This window comes from Clytia hemisphaerica, unplaced genomic scaffold, assembly GCF_902728285.1.
Source record: "Clytia hemisphaerica strain Z4C2 unplaced genomic scaffold, Clytia hemisphaerica genome assembly, whole genome shotgun sequence".
Classification (NCBI taxonomy): domain Eukaryota; kingdom Metazoa; phylum Cnidaria; class Hydrozoa; order Leptothecata; family Clytiidae; genus Clytia; species Clytia hemisphaerica.
In genome coordinates, this window is record NW_027104280.1 from 877,429 (window position 1) to 904,591 (window position 27,163).

Genomic DNA, 27,163 nt, shown 5'->3' on the forward strand with positions numbered 1-27,163 from the left:
TTTGCAAAAAAAAGGAAAAATAGAAAAGTTGTATTTTTTACTGCTCTGTTCACATACTGAATTTGAAAGATCTGCTATGTGGCGTTTTTTTGTAAACTTCAAAAAACTGATTTTTGTCCCGCCTTTGCGGGACTTTGCTTTAAGTGCTTGCGTGCAGCATAGGTAGGGTGGGGCGTCAAATGTCAAAGTCAGAAAATTAAATTTAAATTTTCATAAAAAAAACACTACATCTTGAATTTTTTGACTTTGCCCCAAAAATGACTGTTGACGCCCTACCCTAGCATAGGGTACAAAGTCCAAATATGCATTTCCCAAATTACACTGCGTTTTTTTTGCCTTCTCAGTTATTTGTCTGACGATGAATATTGCATCTTTGGTACCTTTGTTAGCACAAAATCCAAATTGGTTATTGCTAGTAAAGTTTTCAGATTTTTTTCTTGTATTTTATCAAGGAGAAACACCTTTCCTGGCGTTGAGAGTAGTGATATTCAGAGGCGGATACAGGTTTTTTTTTGTGAAAAAATCCGATTTCCCCCATTTCCATGGTAAACCCAATTTTTACCCCGTCAAAGTTTTTGCTTGAATGTATACATAATAGAAAGAGTGTTTTACATAATTTTGAACCACCTTTTGCTTTTTCATATTTCACTCAGGCAGAGAGGGAATTAATTTTGAGAATCCTTCATTAACTATAAATAGAGAAAAAGACATTTTGCCAGATTCCGCTATTCACATATTTTGATTCCTCTTTGTTTATCACGAAGATTAACTACAAACCTAGGAAGGTTAAAAGAACAAAAAATTACGCATACATTTTAAAATGCAGGATTGTTTACAGGAACAGACTGAGACGATCTTTCACAAATCAGTTCAAAAAAAGAATTGTGTTGTGAATATTTTCGCTTGCTTTCTTTTTAACAAAAATTTAAAGTACAACTTCTTCGTGTTTGAATAAGCAAGAGCAAGTAACACCAAATCACAAAAATATCGAATCTGGTGTACTCACCTTTACAGGGCTCGAATTATAAATTTTAGGAGCTTCGCTATCTTTTTGAGTGAACCGAGGTAAAAAAGGTGCGAAAAATTTTTCACTGTTTGCAAAGCATTTTTAGTTTTTTGCGATATTGTTTGAAAGAAAATGCGGAAGTATCTTCAATGCATTTCTCGAGAAAAGCAAAGTAAGACTTGATATAAATGGTTGTAGACAAAGCAAAGTATAGTGAATTATTGAAGTAGAGAGTAGATAAAGCAATATATATGAATGAACAAAGTTGCGAAGTAGCGAGTGGATAAAGCTAGATATAAACGAATGAAAAAGTCGCAAAGTAGCGAGTAGATAAAGCAATAGATAAACGAATGAAAAAAGTTGCGTGGTAACGAGTAGATAAAGCAATAGATAAGCGATTGAATAAAGTTGCGAAGTAGCTAGTGGATAAAGCAAGATAAAAACGAATGGAGAAAGTTGCAAAGTAGCGAGTAGATAAAGCAATAGATAAAGGAGTGAATAAATTTGCAAAGTAGCAAGTAGATAAAGCAATATATAAACGAATGAAGAAAGTTACGAAGCAACAATTTGATAAAGCAATAGATAAACAAATTAAATGTGTGGATAGCAAAATAGGTGTTGTCTTTTTAACTTTGCATTTTTAGTTAGGAAATCTTTTTTGATCGCTAAATCTAGAATTCACTTCGTATTTTGAGAAGTGAGAAGCTATAATTTGAACCCTGCTTTATATCCCTGGACCAAGAAATATCTGCCATCTTTGATCAAAGTTTTTTTTGAATTGGTACCCGTAAGTAAACCATTGCAGTGTTAAAAATTAACGTCTAACGGCGGTACATCATCAAAAGTTTTCAAGGGAAAGTAGATTTAGTGCTCTCGATGCATTTACATCGCTATTGAGTAGTGCCGCTATTAGGGTACCACTTTTCAAAAAACTTCGATCAAAGATCTTGCTTGGTGGGGATTGAGAAACTTGGTCCAGGGTATAAAGATCAGTGAAAACTTCTTCACAAGTTCAAAAGCATGAAAGTTCATGCAAAAGAGTGAAAATAATGCCAAGTAAACCCAGAATAACTCTCCTACACGGAACAAAAAATAATTTTCTTTTCTTCGCCCAAAAGCCTCTAACATATGGAGTGTTATTACTTTCAAATTGTGATCAGACATTTTATGTTTACTAAGATGTTAACATAGAGTGATTTATGTGAGAAACCAAGGTAAATAAACTTTACTATTTCATTTTAACAGTCAAGTTAAAAATATGTAATTGACCTTAACAAAGATGAAGAAATTGACCTTGTGAATTCACAACTTTCACTTTTTTATTAATAGGTGCAGCCATCATCTTCATAGGGGGACTTAATTGGCTGATAAGACTGTATTGAAAAGTTTATGTAGAATATCAGAGAATATAAATCATATGCTCACTGCCCTGCACTGCCCACTCTCAGGGCTTCAGGGGATAAACCATCGTGTACGGGGGCTTTCTTTGTTTTCATACATTTAATTGCTTTTACAATATCTTCTCTCTGAATGTTAAAATTTTCATTTTTTACAAATTGGGATATGGGGCAATCCCTTAGTGTCTTTAGCATCTTTCTTGGGATGCAACCGCATGTGATTGGTTTGAAAGTAGATAGGATTTTGTTTGGATCTTTTTAAAGAGGGGTACATTGGATTAGGCCTGGAAAAAGTTTTATATGGCCAAAAATCTGACATTAAGTCAGATTAAAACGAAAGTAAAACTCATAACCCCCAAATATTGGAGTTAAATTGACAATTGTCAAAAGTTGAATTCAACAAAAACGATTGGAGCATGAAATTTTGAGCAAAAAAGTATACCTGTTGGAATAGTTGTTTAGGAAATGATGACGGTCTATTGAATAACAAATTACTAACACTAATAGGAGTTTTTAATTAATCAATATACATAACATCATAATATCATGAAAAAGATCTTAGATATATTACTCAGGGGATTGATGGTACCGTAAATTTGTCTAAAGTCAGCATCCCTCTTGTATTAAATTCCAACACCCTTCTTTAGAGCTGGGAATAATAATAGGAAGGTTGTAATGGCTGATCGATTAAGAACATAAATGAGCTGACATCACTGAAACAGAGACCACGATTAAAGGACTTTCACTTTCAGTGCACCCTTTTTATTTTTTATTTACGAGGCTGATTTAGTTAAGGCTCCCACCACCAAAACACCCACTGCCCTGATATGATGAACAAATAACTATCGCTATTGCAGAAAAAAAGTAGATATTTACCCCCACAAAGTCTTTTTGAATGGGGATTTGTATCATGCAGTTTGCTTCTATTTTAAAAATTTGTCAAGTTAGAAAATTCCGAATTTTATTTTAAGTAATAAATTTATTGCTATATAATAGAAGTAATAGAAGGCGAAACTTATCATTGCAGCTAATGTTTGATGTCACTAAACAGATTTTCAAAGTTTTTGTCAGTGCAATTTACAATTTACAAAGCATAGCATCTCCAATTACACTAATCTTTTTCATTTATCATAGGTCTGTGCTAACTGTCAATGGGTTTTTGAATCAGTGTTTTCTCTTGAAATATCACATTATTTTAAATCTTGCTGATGTCAGCAAAATCTGTAAAAAACCGCTTTGGCTGAAATTTATAATATTATTTTTCGTGAATCACTTCCTTTTATTGATTTAGTACTTTGTGAAAGTTTGAAGTCAAAAGCTTTCTTCTACTGTAAGTTATTCAAGCTCTTATTGAAAATTGACTAAAAATTTAGTTTAATTAAAATTTTTTCGATTTCTCAGCAAATGGGACTATCTGACCATACCCAATCTCATTTTCTACATGGAAATGCTTCGAAAAAACAAAAAAGCATTTACGTTAAGGAGTGGAACTTCATGCGGCCATTGGGGAGTGCCTTAGGTACCCAAAGTAGGCGCTGCTTCCTTGTAATATATCTGACTTATATTCTATTATTGTCCGAGACTCTTGTTTTCCATTTTTTAAGCATAAGATTCAATCAGATACGCTCTTCTATTTTTGGACCTACCTGGAGGTCCTATAAATTAACCTTTGTTCGTCCGTCCGTCCGTCTGTCCGTCCGTCCGTCTGTTACCAACTTTTCTCAGGATTGAATCATATGAATCTTTTGATTTTTGGTACAAAGGTGCAAAATGGTAGTGGCCAAAATGTGACGGATCCCGATTTTCGAAAAAAAATTATTTTGGGCAAATTTGGGCTAAAAAAGGGCTAAAAAACGGGTTTTTTGGACTTTGTGAAAAATTGGATCATTAATTTTTTCTGATTTTTTGCATGAAAGTATGCTAACATCATTGGTAAAAAATGACTCAAGCAGATTTTTGCAAAAAAAATTTTTTTGCTCAAAAAACGCATGTTTATCTATAAGAATCACTATTAATAAGCATACATCAATGTTCGTAGTCAAATTACTCAATTTTTTTATGAGATAGATGTTTTTTTTGCTCATGACGGCTTACGTTTGAAGAATATGTGTGTTTAGACAGGAAATTTTGGTTGTTTAGCGTGTTTATATAAAAAAACTGACCAAATTCGATATTTTTTTATAAGCACATTATCAATTACTTAGGTATTAGCTTTTCTCGAGATTGGCTCTTTCATTCTTTATGATTTTTTGCACAAAGATGCATAACTATAAACCCTCGAATCTGACGGAGCCCTATTTTCGAAAGAAAATGTTTTTGGGCAAATTTGGGCCAAAAAACGGCTAAAAAAAACGGGTTCTTTGGACTTTGTGAAAAATTGGATCATTAATTTTTTCTGATTTTTTGCATGAAAGTATGCTAACATCATTGGTAAAAGATGGCTCAAGCTGATTTTTGCAAAACGATTTTGTTGGCTCAAAAAACGCATGTTTATCTATAAGAATCACTATTAATAAGCATAGATCAATGTTCTAAGTCAAATTACTCAATTTTTTTATGAGATGTTTTTTTTTGCAGATGAGGGCTTACGTTTGGAGAATATGTGTGTTTAGACAGGAAATTTTGGTTGTTTAGCGTGTTTTTATAAAAAAACTGACCAAATTCGATATTTTTTTATAAGCACATTATCAATTACTTAGGTATTAGCTTTTCTCGAGATTGGCTCTTTCATTCTTTATGATTTTTTTGCACAAAGATGCACATAACTATAAACCCTTGAATGTGACGGAGCTCGATTTTTTGGGGAAAAAATTTTGGGTAAATTTCAGCCAAAAAACGGCTAAAAAAAGGGTTTTTTGGACTATGTGAAATATTGGATCATTGTATTTTTCTGATTTTTTGCATGAAAGTAGGTAAAAGATGGCTCAGGCAGATTTTTGTAAAAAAAAATAATTTTTCAACTCAAAAAACGCATCTTTATCTATAAGAATCACTATTAAAAAGCATACATCAATGATCCTAGCCAAATTACTCAATTCTTTGATGAGATAGATGTTCTTTTTGCTCACGAAGTCTTGAATATGAAAGAATATTTCAAGAGCATGAAATTTTGGTTTGTAAACGTTTTTTGGACCTACCCCGGTGGGGTGGAGGTCCTATAAATTAACCCCTGTTCGTTAGTTAGTTAGTTAGTTCGTTCGTTAGTTACCAACTTTTCTCGAGATTGGCTCATTCAATTTTTCTGATTTTTTGCACAAAGGTGCATTACTATAAACCCTCGAATGTGACGGAGCCCGATTTTCGAAAAAAAATTTTTTCCGGCCGGTAGAACCGGAAATGTCCCGAAAAAAGCGGTTTTTTGAGATTTTCTCGAGATTTTATCATTAGTTTTTTTGCGATTTTTTGCACATAGATGCACATTAGTACTGCCGAAAAGGTGTCGAAAACCGTTTGCCGAAAAAAAATTTTTTCCGGTCTGTAGAACCGGAAATGTGCCGGAAATCGTCGTTTTTTCACATTTCCGTCACATTTTTTCAACTTATTTAATTGTTTCTTTACAGAAAAGTGTTCTTTATGATGATGCCCAAAATTTAGCATCGTTTGATTTCTAAAAAAATCATCCTTTGAATCCGGAACTCCTTAAAAATCGCCGGAACAGCCGAAAACCGGCGTAAAACAGTTTTCCCTCATTTTTTCAACTTATAATCGACAGATTTTCATGATTTTTTGCACAATGATGTAAAATAGCAATGCCCAAAATGTGACAGAGCCCAATTTTCGAAAAAAAAAATTTTCCGGCCGGTAGAACCGGAAATGTCCCGAAAAAAAGCGGTTTTTTTGAGATTTCCTCGAGATTTTATCATTAGTTTTTTGCGATTTTTTGCACATAGATGCACATAGTACTGCCGAAAAAGGTGTCGAAAACCGTTTGCCGAAAAAAAAATTTTTCCGGTCGTAGAACCGGAAATGTGCCGGAATCGTCGTGTTTTCACATTATCGGTCACATTTTTTCAACTTATTTAATTGTTTCTTTACAGAAAAATGTTCTTTATGATGATGCCCAAAACTTAGCATCGTTTGATTTCCAAAAAAATCATCCTTTGAATCCGGAACTCCTTAAAAATCGCCGGAACAGCCGAAAACCGGCGTAAAACGGTTTTCCTTCATTTTTTCAACTTATACTCGACAGATTTTCATGATTTTTCGCACAATGATGTAAAATGGCAATGCCCAAAATTATACATTACTTCCATTAAATTCTAATTATTCGTTTTATAAATAGGTAGGTCCATTAAAGTATTACTTGTTTTATAAGAAACAAACGACTAATTTTAATAGATCGTCACTATTTGTGTTTTGAATGATTTTTTAATGGTCACGCTCACGTAGATATCAATTATATATGTGTTAAGCGCATAACCAGGTAGGTCCATAAAAGTATCACTTGTTTCAGTTTTAAGAGTGTTTTCAGTACTTTTGACCAACTCAATGGTGTGAAAAGTTGATTCAGTCATTTTATGTGTGTTTAAAAAAACCGAGTTATGAAAGTCTAAATTTAAGGTGCATCTTATGTTATATGACTCAGAAAATTAAGTTGTACCTAAATAAATTGACTCATAAAAAGTGAAAAGTGGTCATAACTCAGGTTTTTCATAACCCAGGTTTTCATAACTCGGGTTTTTATATCTTGGGTTGTCCAGGCCTCATCTAAATATCAATATTGTTTAAATGTTTAAAAAATTCTTGACAGAAATTCTTTTGTTCCATTGTCAGATGATGACACTGCCGTTATTAATTTTGTTCCATATCTGGTAAATTGATGTTTTTTGAGTAGACTTTTTCATTACATTGACTTTTTTACACAATTGAAGATTCACATTCTGGGTTCGATGTCTCTAGATGGTCATTTAGAGCTAAATTGACATAATATATATACTTCTCAATACTAAATACTGACTACCTAAGTAGAGTAATTTACAGATCTGAACTAACCCCACGACTCTCCTCTGTCAGTTGAAAATCTCTATACAAAATCTGGTTTGTGGAATTTAAAAATAAACAAAGTGAAATGATGGAAGCAAATTACTTCCTTTGTATTATCTGAAGAATATTAAAATCCAATCGAAATTTCTCCTCTGCTCTATGTCTCTATGATTTCTTTCAGAGAACTTTTGTGCAGAAATTTGATTTTTAACAACAGAAGTTCAAGGTAGGACAAGGGAAAAGACACCTGTGTTTATCGTTAATATTGTAAAGAATGAGATATGAATATGATATATTCTGTTGCTTGACACAAGTGAAATTGAAAAAAACTTTATTAAAATTATTTTTATCAATACACAAAAGGTTCTAGCAATCTTAGTGACTTTTAAATAAATTTCTACATTGGTCCCCTTGTGATTCCGTTTGATTATCTGAAGGGTTAAAGCAAGCGAAACTAAAGGTCGATGTCTTTTAAAGGGAAGCATAGAAGTTTTTTCATGCAACTTATAAGTAACATGAAATGACAGTTGAAGGGGAAATTCCCTAATGACATTAATTTACTGATTTATCAATTAGATGTTTTAATATGAGGTCTTCCTGTCTTTTCCCAGCTCATCAATAGTTCATCAAATTGCAAAAGGAAACAATGTGGCATATTAAAAGTAAACCACATTTTTTCTACAAAAACATTCAATGGAATAAAGAGAAGAGTTTGTTTATTTGCTCAAGATTTTGTCTCAACTCCTTCTTGTTGTCATGATACTAAAAGTGTTTTTTAAAGTTTCTACGAACACATGTTCACACTTCTGCGTTGATTTCTGATTTTTTTTATTGAATTTATATGACCATTTTCTATTTCTTTTTCGTTTTATTAAGAAGATTCTTGTTTTCTTTTTTCAGTAATCTTTCCAACTAAAATAAACGTCCACAATGTCTTCGAAAGGAATTTATGAGGCTGATGGCAAGAAATTTTTAGCCAATCATTTGAAAGCGGACACTTTCGTCGCTCCATTGTTTGCTCATGTTGCTGAAGATACAGATTTGGAAGAATTGGCAAAAACACATCCATGGCTGTTGGAAAAGGTTTGAGACTTTTTGTTTCATGTTTCAAGAACTTGTATCAGACATCCCTCAAGATGTCTCATATCATGTAGTTTCATTAAAGGGATTTGTTATAAAACAATTTGATGTTTTTTTACTTCAGAAATTGGTGGTGAAACCGGATCAAATGATCAAACGACGTGGCAAGCTTGGTTTATTGAAAGTGAATACAAATTGGGAAGGAGTAAAAGAATGGCTGGCTGAAAAACGAGGGAAAGAAACACAGGTACCAGATAATGGAACTTTTCAGTACTATTTTCCCTTTAACATGGAATTTGAACTCGTGCAGAGCAAGACACCAATTCATGAATTCCATGAGAAAATTAACATCTAGGTCAAAATTTCAAATTCAGAAATAACATAAGTTTTCATTTTCTCTTGAATATACATATGTTGAAGTGTGAGAGTCCAGAAAATCTTTCTTTAAAGTCCATTTTTCACGCTTCTGTGCTGGGGTGAAGCCTTTTATACAAAAAAATACAAAATTGCTTGAAAAAACCAAGAACTTTGCCAGAAACTTTTTTCATCCAAATATGATTGTATCAGTACACAAATCTGTGATAGAGTAGCGATAACCATTATAGAAAACATATCAATAATCAAAATCTACTTTGCTTAACTCCTTTTTGTTTTTTTTCTGGCTGTTATGCATGCCTACCCGACTGTCCGTTAGTCACACTGATAAGAAGAAAAGTTCCAATGAAAGCCAAGGGAAGCTGCATGTTTCTTTTATTTTTGTCTTAAAAACAGAAGTACTATGACCATAAAATAAGTGCAAAATTTTAGCCCTAAAGGTTGAGTGGGTAGCTCACAAGAGGCTCACCAAGAAGTGTCCGTTAGTCACGAAAATCATCCTACCTGAGATGAAATTTTCATAAGATCACTTTTTCAAAATGGTTGGTTTCTAACACCTTATTGCAAACAAATTGAGGCTAAACTTACCAAAAATAAAGTATTTTTCCACTGAAAGTTGTTTTCTGTTAGTAAACATGGCAATTGTCCGTTAGTCACGAAATATATTTAAAATTCAGAGTTTGGAGAATATAATAGACGGCACTCGCTTAAAAAACCATGTATTTTGTTCTTATTAAAGCTATTTTGACTATATTTACCCATTTTACCATAGATATATGTAAAATAGTCAATCCTTTCTTTGTGTGTGCATTTTACATTTTCGTGACTAACGGACTAGTTGTCATAATAGGGAGAATAATCCTTTTCCAAAGCAAATAAATAAAATACCTTTACCCAAGTTGTCTGTCTTTGTCCTGATTCAACAAAGAAACAATGCAGTGCAAAAAACACCCATAAAAACTCAACAGATCTTTATATTTCAAAATTTTCAAATTTTCGGGATCTATGAACTTGACAGGAATGGTACCACACAGAGAAAAATGAGAATTCTTCTATTCTTTTAGGCTTTTGTCATTCTATTGATATAACATTTCACCCCTAAAGCACCAAATATAGGAATGGTTGGATTGCCTCGTCAGAATCATTAAAAAACCGTTTTGTCCGTTAGTCACGTTTTTAAATGTCCGTTAGTCACAGCATTTTTTGCCCAATTTTTGTCATATTTTCTTACTTTGACAATTTTTTTTCAAAATTAATTTTGAAACATAAAATTCAACCTTTCCTCTAGTGAATTTAAGCAAAAAACCCAACCTGTAGCTTTAGGAACAGCGCTTTACAGCTGTTTGTAAAAGTGTCCCATTTTAGATGTTAATTTTTGTGTCCGTTAGTCACGGGCCTATTAATTGCAATTTCTGACCAAGTGAAAGTCAAGAGAAAAAGTTTTATATGGTTCTTGAAACTTTGACCCCCACTGATAGTTACCACATCAAAAGAAGTTTTATTCCTATTTTCAAGCTTGACTTCTAGCCTGCTAAACAGTGGATATGTCCGTTAGTCAGATATGGAATTCATGAATTATAAAATTTTGACACACACTACATCATAAACTATGTAGAATTCCGAACGACGTGAGTTTTGTTGTATTGTTATGTTGTATTTTGTAGGTGGGAAAAGTGTCTGGTTTGTTGAAGAAGTTCATCATTGAACCATTCATCGAACATGACGAGGTAAGAGTACTTGTCATAACATACCTTTTATCATCTTGTTGCAATGAAGAAGATTCATTTGATTGCAGCCAAAAAGTATTGTAGGAATAAGACATTATTTTTTCATAGAAAGAAGAGATGTATTTATGCATTTACACGCAAAGAGACGAAGACGTGATTTTGTTCCACCACGAAGGAGGTATTGACATTGGAGATGTAGATTCAAAAGTGAGCAGATTTACTTAAACTTCTTTAATGGAGATTTTAGCAAAGACTCGTTTGATAATTCACCAAGATTCATTCACTTCCTCCGTATAAATTTATATTACCGAGTTTATGTATGTGTGTTTTTCTGCGTCGGAGAGGGTAAGGTTCTAACTTTTCTACATCCTGACTGGCTGAGGACGACGGTAAGTCAACACTTTTACCATTGGCAAAAGTGCAAATACATCAACTTGCTATTTGATTGCAAAGGGAAGCTCTTTACAAATAGTATGCATTCTTTTTACCATTCCCCACAACAGGCTTTGAAAATGACCATACCTATCGATGGAGAAACAAACACTGACGTCATCAAATCCACTCTCCTTTCCAATGTTGCACAAAGTGACCAAGACAGAGTGGCCCGGTTTATTTTTTCGATCTTTGACCTCTACAAAGATTTGTTTTTCACCTACCTGGAGATCAATCCTCTTGTTGTTAAGACGGACAGTATTTATGTTTTGGACCTCGCTGCAAAGATCGACCAAACGGCAGAATTTTTGTGCAGTGCCAAATGGGGCAAGATTGGTTTCCCGCCACCATTTGGACGCGAAGCCTACCCTGAAGTGAGTTTTTTTTTACTATCAATTCGATTTTCAAAACCCCAAGTTTCATATTTGGTTGTTATATAAACCCCTTTTTCTAACTTTTGCACGTTTTTTTTGTTTCAGGAAGCGTTTATAGCAGAGTTGGACGCGAAGAGTGGCGCATCGTTGAAATTAACAGTGTTGAATAAAGCAGGACGTGTGTGGACCATGGTGGCCGGAGGTGGCGCCTCCGTCGTCTACAGGTCAGTCACAGCTTTACCAAAACAAATTTTAACCCTGTAACTTGCTAGTCATCCCATGAGTATTTGCCGAAATTATTTTTACTTACAATCAAAATCAACACGGCTAAGACAATGAAATCTATTTTATAAGTTTAATTATTTGAAACCATATGAAGCCTAACCTCTGCTTTACAGTGACACCATCGCAGATTTGGGAGGAGGTGATGAAATGGCCAACTATGGAGAATACTCTGGCGCTCCAAGTGAAACACAGACCTTTGAATATGCAAAAACTATTTTGAAATTGATGACTGAAGGAGAACCACACCCTGATGGTGAGATTACTTCATCTATCCATTTAGACCTAAATTGTGCCCGGTTCTCAGAATTTTACATACTTTAAGAATTTAACCCCCTTCCTCGAAAGCCAATTTTTAATCTTAAGATTTGTAACAGAGGTGTATTGTGTATTTCGGTAAGAAAGATTGTTACTTCTTACGTGGTCATCTAAAACGTGGACTGATCAACAGACTGATGGAATACTTGGACTCGCTTCATTTCGTAAGAAGTTCTCTGTTATTGTGAGTGAAATCTTTGTGAAATTATCGTGTTCTTCAAATGGAAAACTTTTTATTTTTCAGGAAAGGTTTTAATCATCGGTGGAGGGATCGCCAACTTCACCAATGTGTCCGCTACCTTCGCCGTAAGTTCCTTGTATCTTATGTTCAAATAGTTGTTCACTAATATTGTGTATTGTGAGTAAATGGACCTAATATTCCAACAGATCCATTCGGCGCATACTACGCTCTTGCTCTACTCTAAAGGGATATGGCGCGAATGTGATAATCTTACCTGGTTGTTCAGTCAAAACATTCAAAGCCACGTTGCCTTTAGCTTGAAAACGAAAGCGATCAAGCAACTAGTGTTTGTTTATTGTTTTTGTACATGATTGACAGTTGATTCTGGTGCCTTGGTGTTTTGCTTCAGTTCAAAAGCTAATTTAATATTCGTCCCAAATCTAGATGAAAAAAATCAAAGTGGTGCACCAACCAGAGCGAATTCTCTTACGGAGTCATGGCATTTAGAGAGAATAGTGTCATGCTTGGAATGTCAAAATCTGCTAGGAGATAACATGACTTTTAGACCATATTCAGACGTTACGGCTTCGTATCGCTCTGGTATGGTTTTCGCTACGGATAGGAAGTGTTCATACTGATTTTGGAACGTTTCGGAGCAACGAAACGGAGCAGTTCCGTTCCGATGAAAAAAGTGGAGCGAAACTGTTTCGATACGTTTTGCTTTGTAACGTCTTCTTTTTGACGTTCCGAATTTTGACGTTCACACTTGTTTTGGAAACATTTCGTTTTGGAACGATAAGGATCCGTAACGTATGAACATGGTCTAAATTCTTAATGTTTATTTCCAGGGTATCGTGAAAGCTCTGCAACTTTACCAGCAAGAATTGATTCGCCACAAAGTGAAGATTTTCGTTCGTCGTGGAGGTCCAAATTATCAAGAAGGACTGAGGATCATGAGGGAACTTGGTAAGGTGTCCTTCTCTGGAAAACAACAACCATGCTCCTTCTTTCAATAAAATCAGATTTTTTGAACGTTTCGTTGTTCTTAGGTCTTACTCATTCATTACTCAAACCTTCATCTGTTTCTTCTTTGCAGGAGAAACATTAGGAGTACCGATGCATGTTTTTGGCACAGAAACACACATGACAGCTATCGTGGGAATGGCTCTCGGGAAAACCGAAATTCCACGTACGTCAGTGTGCGATTCGAATGATGCAGCAAGTAAAATGTTCTTCAATACATACGATGTAAGGCTGTATTTTATCCCGTTAAGTCTAATTTCGGTTGTAAAAGAAAGTGTACTTTGTTATCTTATATGGAAATATGATAAAGTAGAGCTTGCAAAGATTGACTCATACAGAATAATACAGAACTCTCAAAAAATTTCGTGTTTGTTAATTTTTCTCTGAACAGGAATCAGCTCCAGCTTCAGGCAGTGGCACGCCGAAACGAAAAGCCAGCAATGAATTGACATCTAGTCAGGAGAGTGATAAAAAGAAACTTTGTAAAGCGAACAGCGGAGATTTTGTAATGGTGCAACATTCAGAAACACCTCCCTCTGTTCTCTTCACAAAAGACACAAAAGCCATCGTTTGGGGCCTTCAACACAGAGCTGTTCAGGTACGGTGAATTTTTTTATTCATAGGGTGTTGTTTCAGCCATTCTATGATGAATACATTTATCTTTAATGTGACGTTTCTTTGGTTTTAGGGGATGTTGGATTTCGATTACGTGTGCCAGAGAAAGGAGCCTTCAGTCAAAGCTATGGTGTACCCTTTCAGTGGGAATCACAATCAAAAGTTTTATTATGGACACAACGAAATCATGATCCCTGGTATGAAACCTTCGCCCTGACTGATTCTTTTAAATATAAATAAAAACATTATTCACTTTTATCATCGACGACCCTAGAATGCACTTTCACTGCAATTGATTTCGATAGATTCACCTTTTTAAAGATTTCCCTTCAATTGCCTTCGTTTCTTTGTAAAACAACGCCTTGCTTGTTCAGTTTTCAGTAAAATGGCGGTGGCGGTTGAGAAGATTCCGGATGCTTCAGTGTTGGTGAACTTTGCTTCGTTGAGGTCAGCATACGACGCCACTGTTGATGCTCTTCAATACCCTCAGGTAAGAAAGACAATTTCTTTTTGAATACCACTCATTTATCATCTTTTGTCTTAACTGTATTTAATTTTTCCCTCTTAAAAATAAGTAATGAAATTGTATCGGGTCAAGAAATCGTGGACTGATCATATTTGATTTGTTTTCAGTTCCGCACAGTAGCAATCATTGCTGAAGGAATTCCCGAGAGAATCACTCAACAATTGAACAAAAAAGCCAAAGATAAAGGCGTTGTCATCATCGGTCCGGCTACCGTAAGTTTACTAAGATATTTGTGGTGTGTTTCAAAACAAAAGAACCAAATGAAATTATTATATAGCGGAAAATAAATTCGTTACTTTCTTCATCCATCAGGTTGGAGGGATCAAGCCCGGTTGTTTCAAAATTGGAAACACTGGAGGAATGTTGGACAACATTCTGGCTTCCAAGTTGTACAGACCAGGAAGGTAAATTATTGACATGTTAAAAAAAGTATTTAATCGATTTCAAATCATCTTTTTATCTCGTTCATGTCTTAAACGTGTGACCATACATAAAGAATGAAATGTCCAAGTATGACGACAACATGTTTCACAAATGGTGTACCATTCTCTAAACGTCATCACTTGTTATGTAAAGCTGCACATAACATTGTTTTTTTTTCACCCTCAGCATTGGTTACATTTCTCGGTCAGGAGGTTTATCCAACGAATTGAACAACATCATAGCGCGCAACACGGATGGTGTCAATGAAGGTCTGGCTATCGGTGGTGACAGGTGACAACGCATTCCAATTCCTCCATTTTTACAATGGCTGATTTATATTATCAATAGTAGGGGCCATTCTTTTGGACCCGTGGCAACGATTTCCGAAGTCGAATACTTTTGGCTCATTCGAAAGAAGAATTGTATTTAAAAAATTTTTTGAGAGGGGTTAATCAATTTTTTTTTCATAGACAAAAACTGACGTCACGAGCAAAAACCCCTTGGACCTAAAATTTGACGAAAATGCAAAGTCGCTAAAACCTAAAACCCCTTATACCACTTGATTGAAAACCTTTCGAAAAACGAATCAGAGGACTTTTAAGCAGATATGGTCGATTTCTCAACGTTACTCGAGAAAAACGGCGTCAAACTGATGTTTTCTAAATGTTTTGCGTTCATTTTTGGACCTACCCCGGTGGGGTGGAGGTCCTATAAATTAACCCATGTTCGTTAGTTAGTTAGTTAGTTAGTTAGTTAGTTAGTTAGTTACCAGCTTTTCTCGAGATTGACTCATTATTTTTTTCTGATTTTTGGCACAAAGGTGCATGACCATAAACCCTCGAATGTGACGGAGCCCGATTTTCGGAAAAAAAATTTTTTGGGCAAATTTGGGCCAAAAAACGGCTTAAAAACGGGATTTTTGGACTTTGTGAAAAATTGGATCATTAATTTTTTCTGATTTTTAGCATGAAAGTAGGGTACAGTCATAGTTAAAAGATGGCTCAAGCAGATTTTTGCAAAAAATTTTTTTGACTCAAAAATCGCATTTTTATCTATAAGAACCACTTTTAATAAGAATACATCAATGTTCTTAGCCATATTATTATTATTATTTTTATTAGTTTTTTTTTAAGATGAAAATGTCACGGTGGAGGGTAATGATTTGAGTTTTCTAGAAACACTTTTTTTTTTTTGGCTGAAAAACGAATCTTTATCAATGAGAATCACTAACTATAAGCATAGGTCAATGTTCTTAGCCAAATTATTATTTTATTATTATTTTTTCTAAACAAAGAAAATGTCACCTTAGAGCGCGATGGTTTGAGTTTTCTGTAAACACTTATTATTTTTTTGGCTGAAAAATGAATCTTTATCTATAAGAATCACTATTTATGAGCATAGACGGTAGAGCGCGACGGTTTGAGATTTCTGGAAACCTTATTTATTAAGCTGTGCATTTTTCTGATAGTGGTTTTTATAAAGAAAAGCACTTAATAGCTTTTTTATTTCTTTTTCAAAAATATTTTTCAATAGTGTTGATAGTTTCTCTCAATAGATATGCTTTCATTTTCTTTATTTTTTTGTATTTTGACCAGTTATGTCTTATGTGTTTCATTGTTTCGCAATGTTCACTGATTAGTTTGATAACCAGGTAGGTCCATAAAAGTATCGCTTGTTATTTTTTTGTTCTTTTTTCACTTATTCAGATATCCCGGCACGGTATTCATCGATCATTTTCTTCGATATGAAGCCAATCCCGAGATCAAGATGATGGTCTTACTCGGAGAGGTAATGAATTTTAATAGATTCTCGATACAAGATGAATCAATGTTTTGAGATTCTCTTACATTATAAAGCCATTTAACCGTTGGCCACCTCTCCCACCCTCACTGTTTAAGCGGCATTTGTAGTGAGAGAAGAGTACTTCCAAAGTGGAGCCATATCCGAAAGTAGAACAGCAAAATAAAGTGTCTGAATTTTTCCATTTTCCAAGGTTGGTGGTAACGACGAGTACGAAATTTGTCGCGCGATCAAAGACGGCCGCATCACGAAGCCAGTTGTCGGATGGTGTATTGGAACGTGTGCAAGTGTTTTGACGACCGAAGTCCAATTCGGACACGCCAACGCATGCGCAAACTCCTTCGCAGAAACGGCCGTCGCAAAAAATCAAGCTCTTCGAGATGCAGGAGCTGCCGTGCCCGACTCTTTTAACGACCTCGATAAAACAATCAAGTATGTTTTCCTCTTTTTTTTTGAGTTTCATACTTATTTCGAACAATACTTATTTCAAAAAAGTTTTCCATCCATCGTAATGCAATGCAATGAAGAATAAATCTTCTTTATAGGGTTTCTTTATATTCTTTAGATCTGTTTACGAGAAGCTAGTCATGGATGGTACCATCGTCCCACGACCAGAAGTTCGCCCGCCCACCGTTCCTATGGATTACAGTTGGGCTCAGGTAAGACTATTAATTAACGTAGTTTTCGTTAAACTGCCATTTTCATCAAATTTAGTAAACAGATACTGGTTAATTCTATTATTTTTTTCATAGGAATTGGGATTGATTCGAAAACCTTCGTCTTTCATTTCGGCAATTTGTGACGAGAGAGGTCAAGAATTGTTGTACGCTGGTACGAAAATCTCCGACGTCTTCAAGGTAATTCATCTAGGAAGAAATTTTTGTCAGGCTGTGAATAAATCAGACCAATGTAAAAAGGCAAATAACTCCTTAGTTTTTGAATAAAGCATTATTAGGCTAACATTTTCTTTGGATAACTTTGAACAGGATGACTTGGGAATCGGAGGTGTTCTCGGCTTGTTATGGTTCCAAAGGAGATTACCGAAATATGCATCCAAATTCATTGAGATGTGTTTAATGATCACAGCTGACCATGGACCAGGTTCGTTCCTTTACCATCTTCCTATACATACTCCCTTCTTTCATTTTTTCAAGATTTGTCCCCACACATCACAAACTCTCCTTACTCATTTTTCAAGATCAGGAATTCAACTTTGTCATGATGTAACCTTGTTTAAGAGCCTGTTTTACTTTTTCAGCGGTATCTGGCGCACATAACACCATTGTGACATCACGAGCTGGCAAAGATCTCATTTCCTCACTTTGCTCTGGTTTGCTGACAATCGTAAGTTTCAACTCTTCTTAGCCTCACGCAGTATTTGTTCCATGTTATTCACTACAAAGCATTCACCGCCCTTTCATTTGCTTCAATGCATGTGTCAATTCAATTCTTACAATGCAATGTATCTTGGTCAAGCATAGATTTCAACCAATGGTCAATTTTATTTAGATTGCCATCATATCTTACGCTTTATTGTTTCATGTTAACCACAGGGTGATCGCTTTGGTGGAGCTTTGGATGGAGCAGCCAAAATTTTCTCGGAGGCCTACGATTCAGGTACAGCGCCCATGGAGTTCGTCAATTCAATGAGAAAGAAAGGAAAGCTCATCTTGGGTATTGGCCATAAAATCAAATCGGTAAATTGTACACTATTTTGTTTGATGTGTCGTGTCGTCAGTTCGTAAAGTTTCCAGATACCTCTTCAACCTCTCAATTTGCGCATCTGAATTAGCAATTATTATTATTATCAAATTTGAAACTTTTCCCTTTTGTTTTGTTTCAGCTGAACAACCCTGACGCTCGCGTGGTGATCATGAAGAATTATATGAAAGAACATTTCCCACAGACCGACCTTTTGGATTACGCCCTGGAAGTTGAACAAATCACCACATCAAAGGTTCGTACCCTCTCCAAGGGATGAATGTAAAAAGGATGTCCTGTGAGAGCAAGAATCTGTTTTCATGTGTGTGAAATCTAGCACTTTTTTACCCCAAGAAACTAAGTGAAGATTTTACTTTTTTTGTCGATTTGATCACACTTATTAGAGCTTCTACTTTTAGACCCTCTTTACTTAGAGGTTCACCTTTTACACCTCAACAAATATTTTTCTCTCTTTTTGGACCTACCTCGGTGGAGGTCCTATAAATTAACCTGTGTTTGTTCGTCCGTTCGTCCGTTCGTCCGTTCGTTCGTCTGTTACCAACTTTTCTCAGGATTGAATCATAGGAATCTTTTGATTTTTGGTACAAAGGTTCAAAATGGTAGTGGCCAAAATGAGACGGAGCCCGATTTTCGAAAAAAAAAATTTTTGGGCAAATTTGGCCCAAAAAACGGCTAAAAAACGGGTTTTTTGGACTTTGTGAAAAATTGGATCATTAATTTTTTTTGATTTTTTGCATGAAAGTAGGGTACCATCATAGGTAAAAGATGGCTGAAGCAGAATTTTGCAAAAAAAATTTGTTGGCTCAAAAAACAAATGTTTAGAATTACTATTAATAAGCATACATCAATGTTCTTAGTCAAATTACTCAATTTTTTTATGAGATAGATGTTTTTTTTGCTCATGAGGGCTTACTTTTGAAGAATATGTGTGTTTAGACAGGAAATTTTAGTTGCTTGGCGTGTTCTTATAGAAAAACTGGCCAAATTCGATATTTTTTATAAGCACATTATCAATTACTTAGGTATTAGCTTTTCTCGAGATTGGCTTTTTCATTCTTTATGATATTTTGCACAAAGATGCATAACTATAAACCTTCGAATGTGACGGAGTCGGATTTTCAAAAAAAAATGTTGTTGGGCAAATTTAGGCCAAAAAACGGCTAAAAACGGGTTTTTTGGACTTCGTGAAATATTGGATCATTGTTTTTTTCTGATTTTTTTGCATGAAAGTAGGTAAAAGATGGCTCAAGCAGATTTTTGTAAACAAAAGAATTTTTCGACTCAAAAAACGCATCTTCATCTATAAGAATCACTATTAATAAGCATACATCAATGTTATTAGCCGAATTACTCAACTTTTTGATGAGATAGATGTTTTTTTTTGCTCACGAAGTCTTGAATATGAAAGAATATTTCAAGAGCATGAAATTTTGGTTTCTAAACGTTTTTTTATAAGAAACAAACGACTAATTTTAATAGATCGTCACTATTTGTGTTCTGAATAATTGTTTAATGGTCACGTCACGTAGATATCAATTATAAATGTGTTAAATGCATAAGCAGGTAGGTCCATAAAAGTATCACTTGTCTTTTCAGAAACCGAATTTGATTTTGAACGTGGATGGGTGTATTGCCGTTGGGTTTGTTGACTTGCTGAGAAACTGTGGCTGCTTTACGAGGTATGTCAGAATTACCCAGAAGGTTGTATGGGACCCCTCCATTCAATCATTCTGTTAGGAGAAGATTTCGGTATGCTAACTAAGCTTTTTACTACTGTAAGCTATCAGCAACCCTTTTTCTTTTGTTTGTTTTTTCAGATCTGAAGCAGACGAATACGTGCAAAATGGTGCGCTCAACGGATTGTTTGTTTTAGGACGTTCTGTCGGCTTCATCGGTTAGTTGTTCTTTTTTATTCCTCCTCATTATGACAAAGGCTCAGTTAATCATTCAGAAAACAGCTTCTCGCTATTATACACTGTCAACCAAACTTCCCCTTTAATTCTTCAGGTCACCACTTGGACCAGAAACGTCTGAAGCAAGGTTTATACAGACATCCTTGGGATGACATCTCATACATTATCCCTGAAAGTGCTCAAGCTCCTTTCGAATGAGAACAAAATAGTTTTTTTAACTTTACCGACCAATTGAATTCTTAGATATATTTTTATTTATTATTTACTCGTATTATTTGTAATTTTTTAAATTTTTCCTGTTTTGTCGAAAATGCCTTTTTGAGACGTGAAAAACGGCGGCGTGATTTCTGCTTTCGATTATCAGACGTTGGTGTAGGTGAATTTTTAACCCTTAAATCTAAATAATTTGTAAAACCGAATTTTGAACTAAAATAAATAACTTGATGAAAATATAATGATCGATAAAAACGAAGCGAAACTCAACAGAACTTGTTTACCGTCTTAAAGCAAGGATATTTCAGGCCCTCTAATCCTCTCCCCCTTCTTTCTGTTCTCAAAACACGTCGAAAGGGATTAATATTTCGAAATATTCTCCGAGCTGTGGATTACTTCTTTCTCAATCTTCCATTTCTTGTTTTTCATCTTTTAGAGAACAAAAAAAGAAAAACTCAAGTTTTCCTTCTTCGAACACGATTTTCCAGTTTTCATGGAACTCTGATCATTTTCATTTTGCTTTAATGAATTTGAATTAAAAACAGAAAAGTAGAGAGGAATGAATGATTTTGCTGAAAAGACCTCCATTTTCCAATCTTTTTAAGTTGATGAAGAAAAAGTACACCCACATATTGTTTTGTGTGTAGTAAATTAGATGATGGGTTTGACGCACGTAAAGTTGATAAAGATCAGCCTCAAAATAAATGAATGCGTCATCATCCCACATTTTCTTGATGAGCATCAAATTGAATAAGAAGAAGAAATAATTGAATCAGATCATTTCTTCATCTGTGTGGTAAGGTTTAAAGACCTCCTACTGTCCTTAACAACCGTCCCCTTGACGATGGATATCAACTTCTATTGAGGATAATTATTCATTGCTCAAATAACAATTTCTGATCAATAAACAATTCTTTTTTTTAAAACGAACGTCCTGATTTTGACCACATCCCTTGTTCATCATTTTCCTTTCTAGGTCATCAATTTTAAAGAGAACTTTGTTTTATTTTGAAATGACAAAAACCGAAATATATTTTTCTAAGAGAAACACTGTTTTCAAATATAGATTTAGAAATAGATTTATTTTCAACATAAGGTCTTCTAAAAGTCCACGGGCACTTTCTAAAATTAGTTTCAGTGATATAACTTTATATATTGAAAAAAAACTTCCATGTGATGACGTCATCTTGTATTGTCAGACAGGCTGGAAAGAACTCGGACACGAAAAGCATAACATATTGATCGATATTTTTTTTATATTCTTCTTTGAGAGAAATGAATCCTTTCCATTTGAAAAATCTTTTTCATTCTTCGTATTACGTAACAAAAGAGAACAAAAAAAGAAAAGGTATCATTGTCTGGTTATGTACAAAAATGTTTGTCAAATAAAAAATAAGTTCTGTTAAGTACAAGCTATTTACAATTTCGTCAAATTCATTCCTTTCGCTTTTTATTGTTCTTCAATTTGTTAGTTTAACAGTCTAATGGTTAGTTCTTTCTCTGTATTGATCATTCTTTGTCAATGCCAGAGTTTCCAAATATGCTGACTCATGCTTTTGTCAGCTTTTTGTGGTTAGTGAGCACCCATCACCCTAAACAAAACCTCCTTGTCAACATTTGACTTGTCATTGTCAACGATCTTTCCTTTCTAAACTTCTACCAAATGTTTTTAATTCTAACTGAATTTCATTGTACATTTTGGGTTCTTTGTTGATTTGTAGAAGTTTATCAGAATGTTGGTTGATGATCTCCATGCAGCGATCCCAGAATCCAGCACGATCTCCGTCGAACAAAAAGGGTTTCAAGGGGTAACTAATTTCATGTCCATTGTACGCATAACACATGTACAACGTGCTCATCATCAGTGCTTTAAGTTGAGCCAGTGATCGAACTTTGGGCGGGATGACTTCTCGAAGCAACATGTAAAGTACCATCATGTTAGGCTGAGAAATAAAGGCCATCTCTTGCCATCCACTCAAAACTAAATTCCTATCCACAGATCTTATCCATCCGACCACAATGGACGGTTTGAGACCTTCTAAGTTTCGACAACGCAAGTACACATAACAGCCGATATACTTCAGTGTTTCACTCAAGTTAAGTGTTCCGTAGAAATGTTTATCAGGGTTGTGTTGTATTTTACAAAGAGTAAGTTTGTGTTTGTCATCCGTGCTCGGAATGACATTGATTGGTTCGTGGGAGGTTTTTGGTTTGGGTGCCACATTTTCTTTGTTCAACACTTGTTGTTGTTGTTGTTGTTGTTGTTGGACAGTGTCGTTAAAGAGTTTTTGCTTGTTCTTCTTTCGGTTGGAAGTCTTGGACCAATACGAAGGAACTTTTTCGTTCAGAAATTTGTTGTCTTTGCCAGTGAAAGCAGGGAAACATTCCTGAACGATGTTCATTTTGGAAAAGGGGACACTTTTCTTACTTTCTTGATGATTGTGTTTCTCATTCAGAATGTTCTGTTTCAAGTTGTTGTTGTTTGGTTCAAAGTTTGTTTCTCCTTTGCCAGATTTGGTTGGAGTCGTCAAAATGGCTCCCATGATGCTTCACAAATTTTGTATTGAGGAAAACCTTTTTCGTCACTTTTCCTTTGATATTTATTCCATGTCTTGTGTCTGTCAAAAAATATTGGAAGATGAAAACTAAAATGAACTTCTTTTTCTTCGATGTCAGTTCTTCTACCTTTTCTCAACTTTTTTTTTCCAGTCCAGTTCAACCAAGGGAGAAAAATATTATATATGAAAGCAGCTGAAATTTCTCTGCACCAATCACAAGCCCAGAAAAACAACCTTCTATTGTCTGTGTTTCATGAAAAGTTTCTCTCTCTCTCGTTCTTAATCCTTCTTCTTCTTTCTTTTTTGTTTTGAGCGAGAAAACCAGCTGTGAACGACGAGCAGCTTTTCTTTTTGTTCTTCGGAATAAAACAACTTTTTATTCCTTTTTACTTTTTTATTCTTTTTTATCTTCTTTTTTATTTCGATGTTATTTTTATTGTGGACCGATGTACGCTTTGCGTCAAAACTTTTTTCTCTCTTCTCAGCGTTGAATCATCGTCACTTCGTCTCAGAATAAATTTTCCTCTCACAAAAAAATTTCTTCACTGACCATGAAATGAATTCCAACAAAAATCGACATCAATCTCTCTTCATAAAACATCTGGTTTTACGATTCATCTCTCGACCGTATCCAAGACGATTTTCTTGTTGCTATGTAGATTTCAGGGGGTAAACTGTTGAATTAGATAGCAATTTTAGATTGTATTGATTTTGCTCTAAACCTGTATAAACAAAGAAAAGGTTTGCACAAAAATACGTTAGCAGCAATGACGATAGAAAAATTTATCATGATTCCGTTTTAAAGCTGAAAAATATTACTTTTGACACAACCGAACCCCCTGATCGTTGATAAGTGAACACGAGGGTAAAACGGCTTAAATTATTTACGCTATTCTGCATGAAGCAAAAATCAAGTTTGTTTCTGTTTCAAAGTTGACCTTGAAATGTAGCGTGTGAGAAATTCTTGATTTGCCCTTCGTCCAATCAGAAGATGAGTTGATTCGTTCCCAATCTCTTTCTGTTTCGCGGCAAACACAAACAGGTGCACATTTTGAGAATGAAACTTCTTTTTCGAAAGCCGCGAAATTTCGAAAGCTTTGGAGGCCGCAAATTAAAGATGTTTTCAAAAATCTACTTTTGATTTGTAAACAAACAGTTTCTTCGAGTTAAAGTGCCACCGCAGAAGAACGATCAAATAAGTTGTTAAATTTAGAAAGAAATGTTACTGATAGCCGTTACTTCTGTTAGAATGGCATCTCATCTGAAGCAAAATTTAGTCTACAAATATTAGCAATTTGTGTCCACCCTTATCTCATAGATATCTTCTTATAGAGATAAGATAAAGTTATTTATCTGTTTTTTTTTATATTATCTCTTTTATTACCAAAATAATGGTATACAATGGTTTGTTTATATTATACTAAACGCTACTGTACTAAACTGCCATTTTACAGTAATAGTCAAACGACAAGTTTTTGAAAGGATAAAAATTTCTAATTTGCGTTGCTCAGAGCGGTTAATAACTACTTGTGGTTTAAATAGGGAATTTCCCTTAATTCGACTCCCTGAGGTAATAAAAAAAGAGATATAGAGCTTTGAAAATGGGTAATCAGATCAAAACAAATCCGGAAAAGTGTTTTTAATGATGATAAAACAATAGAAATACAGTCAAGCTAAGAATGTTACTGGTACACCATTTAACCGGAACTAAAATACTGAAAAACGCGCGCAAAATTATGAGATATTTGCCCAACTTCCTTATGCGTGAAGCTATGAATGCCATCCTCGGAAGCTTTAGGCTTCCTGCGGTGGCAATAATAATAATACCAATACAATAATGACCGGTTAGTGAGGGCTGTACTGAGAAATATTGCCCGAGGTCAAGTAACGACCGAGCTTGCGAGTAATGAGTTATCTCGATACGCGCGGTGTGCGTGAGTGCGTTAAATGGGCTTTTTGGTTGCGTGAATGCGTGAATCTGTGATATTTTATGCGTGTGAATTTTCTCTTTTTTCCACCGATTATTTGCAAATTTTCGATTTTCTGAAAAAACTGGTTTGCGTGAAACTTTATAAAAATCCGCGTGAATACGTGAATTTCGAAAAAACAGAAGACGAGATCAGGGCTAAAATGGGTCAAGTAATAAACAAGCAGCTTGAAACACTTTTAAAGGGTTCCCGTTTTTCCCACTTGCTGAAAGATTATCACTGGGTCACTGTGGAAATGCATGGCTTCATTCCTTCATATTATTCATTCATTGATTCTAAGTCTACTTTTACGCCCCGAATATTGCTGTCCTGTGTTTCATATTCTGTGATCAATTTAACTTAGACAGAACAGTCTGAATTATGACTCAAATTATTTGTATCTCTAGGATATGATATGATTTAGGTCTAAATAAGTGATAAAGCAAACTAAATATGTTATCTACCTGCTCTGAACAAAAATTTAGTTTAGGTTTGCGGGACTAAGAAATTAATCCAATTCTTTTTCACCACACGGCAGGATACCAAAGTTTATCAAATCAATTATTATTGCGCTACAAAAGAAAATAATGAGCTCTGTCGGGGGGATTTTTTTTGGAAAATTGTTTACACTAATAGGCACATAGCTCTATATGTGAGCAGAAAAGGCTCTCGCTTCCAAATTAAAGCTGGTTACTGTCCAACACCTCCCTAATTTATTTTCAATATTTATCCCTGGCACTCATATTAGATGGTTAATTTACTTGGGCCGAAGACTATTTTATAAACCATGGTTGACCCGCCCTCTGTCACTAAATCTCAACCCCCCAATCATCAAAATGTTTCCTACGGTTTTCAAAAATTCGAATTAAGCAAAAATTGTTTATAATATTGTGAAATATATTTCCCCCTTACATTTTGCCAGACTTTTAAATTTTAAGTCTTTTACAGTCTATCACGAGGTCTATCAAACGAATGAGCCAAAAAATACACATTGGAAATTGTTGTCAAGCTATTCGTAAGGCCCTTTTTTATTACAGATCTTTTTTATAAGATGTTTATCGAGCACTTTACAGACATGAAGTAAAGGGTTGACATTCAAGTGAAAGAAATTAGAGTACTTGGCAATCATAATTTCACAGCTCTTGAGTTTGCTAGCGTTAGGGGACGAGGAAAGATTCAGATTGTTATCAGAAGAGAGAGAGAAAGTGCAACAGACTTGATGATGTTAATCTAAAGGATTTGACTATTCTTCTTTTTCAAAAATCTTTCGCTAAGTTGAAGATTTAAACTTAAGCAAAAAGAAACATCCTGCTACCCAAAATATCACTTCGAAAGTTTGAAACATTGCATGAAAGAAAAGGATGTGGAAAAATGTTTGGTTTCCAAGCACCATACTGTGCTATATGTGTAACTAGAATGAAATGACAATCCCTTAACCACAAGGTTTTCTCAATCCCTGCTAATAATGACCTGATATTGCGACATGAAAAATTCTCTCATTGTACAATATCTATTCCACTAAATTTTTCCGATAGAAGATTTGAAGATAGTTTTTAGATAATTTTTATACGTTTTATTGAATTTCCATGCAAAAACACTCCCAGAATCAATTTCAAAAAATTCAAAATTATTCGTCATTTCTCGTAAGGGATTCCCCCTAAACTTCCTCACAAAAAATCACACTTTGTGACAGACCAGAGAGAAACATTAAGGCAAAGGAAAGCATTTTTCACGCGGGACTGAATGGTGTCTGGATGGAACACTTTACAAAAAAACTTTGTTTATGACTGGGTGACATCTTTTGAATTTCAGCAAAGAAAAGGTGTTAACAATTTATCAATCATTCTAATTTAGGACGATTTTTTTTCGTCATTTCATGTTTTATTCAACAATTTTTTCCTTTTCTTTCTGAAAGTTGGTCATGTCAATTCTTCATTTTCGAAGTTTTTTTCTTCATCAACGAAACAGACTTTTGTCACGTTTCAAAACCCCTCATCTGAAAATCGATACTAAGAAGATGGTTAAGTAAATCTGCGACCGTAGTCGGAGACGACACAAAGGCTCATCTTTCGATAGCCATCTACCCAAACGACCTTTCGCACCGTAGCCAAACGACTACACTAACTCCACTACGGTTGCCAAAATTATGTAAACGTTAGACGAGCACGCCCTAATTCCAAGATATTAGGAATAGAAGAAAATTTCTGCAGTCGTTATTTTTTTTTGTAAAATTTCGATAAAGTGATCT

General features: G+C 34.8%; 2 protein-coding genes across 2 annotated transcripts; one reads left to right on the top strand and one right to left on the bottom strand.

Moving 5' to 3' along the window:
* Positions 1 to 8,258: 8,258 nt before the first annotated feature.
* Positions 8,259 to 20,649, top strand: LOC136816937 (ATP-citrate synthase-like). The gene is made up of 27 exons (XM_067073277.1): positions 8,259 to 8,469; positions 8,591 to 8,713; positions 10,506 to 10,568; positions 10,677 to 10,775; positions 11,072 to 11,374; positions 11,480 to 11,598; positions 11,773 to 11,912; positions 12,219 to 12,280; positions 13,004 to 13,121; positions 13,252 to 13,403; positions 13,570 to 13,776; positions 13,867 to 13,990; positions 14,168 to 14,283; positions 14,427 to 14,531; positions 14,632 to 14,723; positions 14,929 to 15,033; positions 16,449 to 16,530; positions 16,736 to 16,974; positions 17,108 to 17,201; positions 17,295 to 17,399; positions 17,529 to 17,643; positions 17,801 to 17,886; positions 18,096 to 18,239; positions 18,386 to 18,499; positions 19,861 to 19,943; positions 20,082 to 20,158; positions 20,272 to 20,649. The coding sequence occupies exons 1-27, from the start codon at positions 8,317 to 8,319 to the stop codon at positions 20,373 to 20,375; spliced, it is 3,324 nt and encodes a 1,107-aa protein (XP_066929378.1). The 5' UTR covers positions 8,259 to 8,316; the 3' UTR covers positions 20,376 to 20,649.
* Positions 20,650 to 21,627: 978 nt separating this feature from the next.
* LOC136816938 (cyclin-dependent kinase 5 activator 1-like) lies at positions 21,628 to 23,671 on the bottom strand. Its single transcript, XM_067073278.1, has one exon. It carries the CDS (start codon positions 22,931 to 22,933, stop codon positions 22,022 to 22,024), a length of 912 nt encoding a protein of 303 aa, XP_066929379.1. The 5' UTR covers positions 22,934 to 23,671; the 3' UTR covers positions 21,628 to 22,021.
* Between the last annotated feature and the right edge of the window lie 3,492 nt (positions 23,672 to 27,163).

Coding starts and splice junctions, on each gene's coding strand:
- LOC136816937 (XM_067073277.1), top strand. CDS start 8,317: ATGTCTTCGAAAGGAATTTATGAGGCTGATGGCAAGAAATTTTTAGCC. Junction 18,500..19,860: donor AACAAATCACCACATCAAAG/GTTCGTACCCTC, acceptor TTGTCTTTTCAG/AAACCGAATTTGATTTTGAA. Junction 20,159..20,271: donor ACGTTCTGTCGGCTTCATCG/GTTAGTTGTTCT, acceptor TTAATTCTTCAG/GTCACCACTTGGACCAGAAA.
- LOC136816938 (XM_067073278.1), bottom strand. CDS start 22,933: ATGGGAGCCATTTTGACGACTCCAACCAAATCTGGCAAAGGAGAAACA.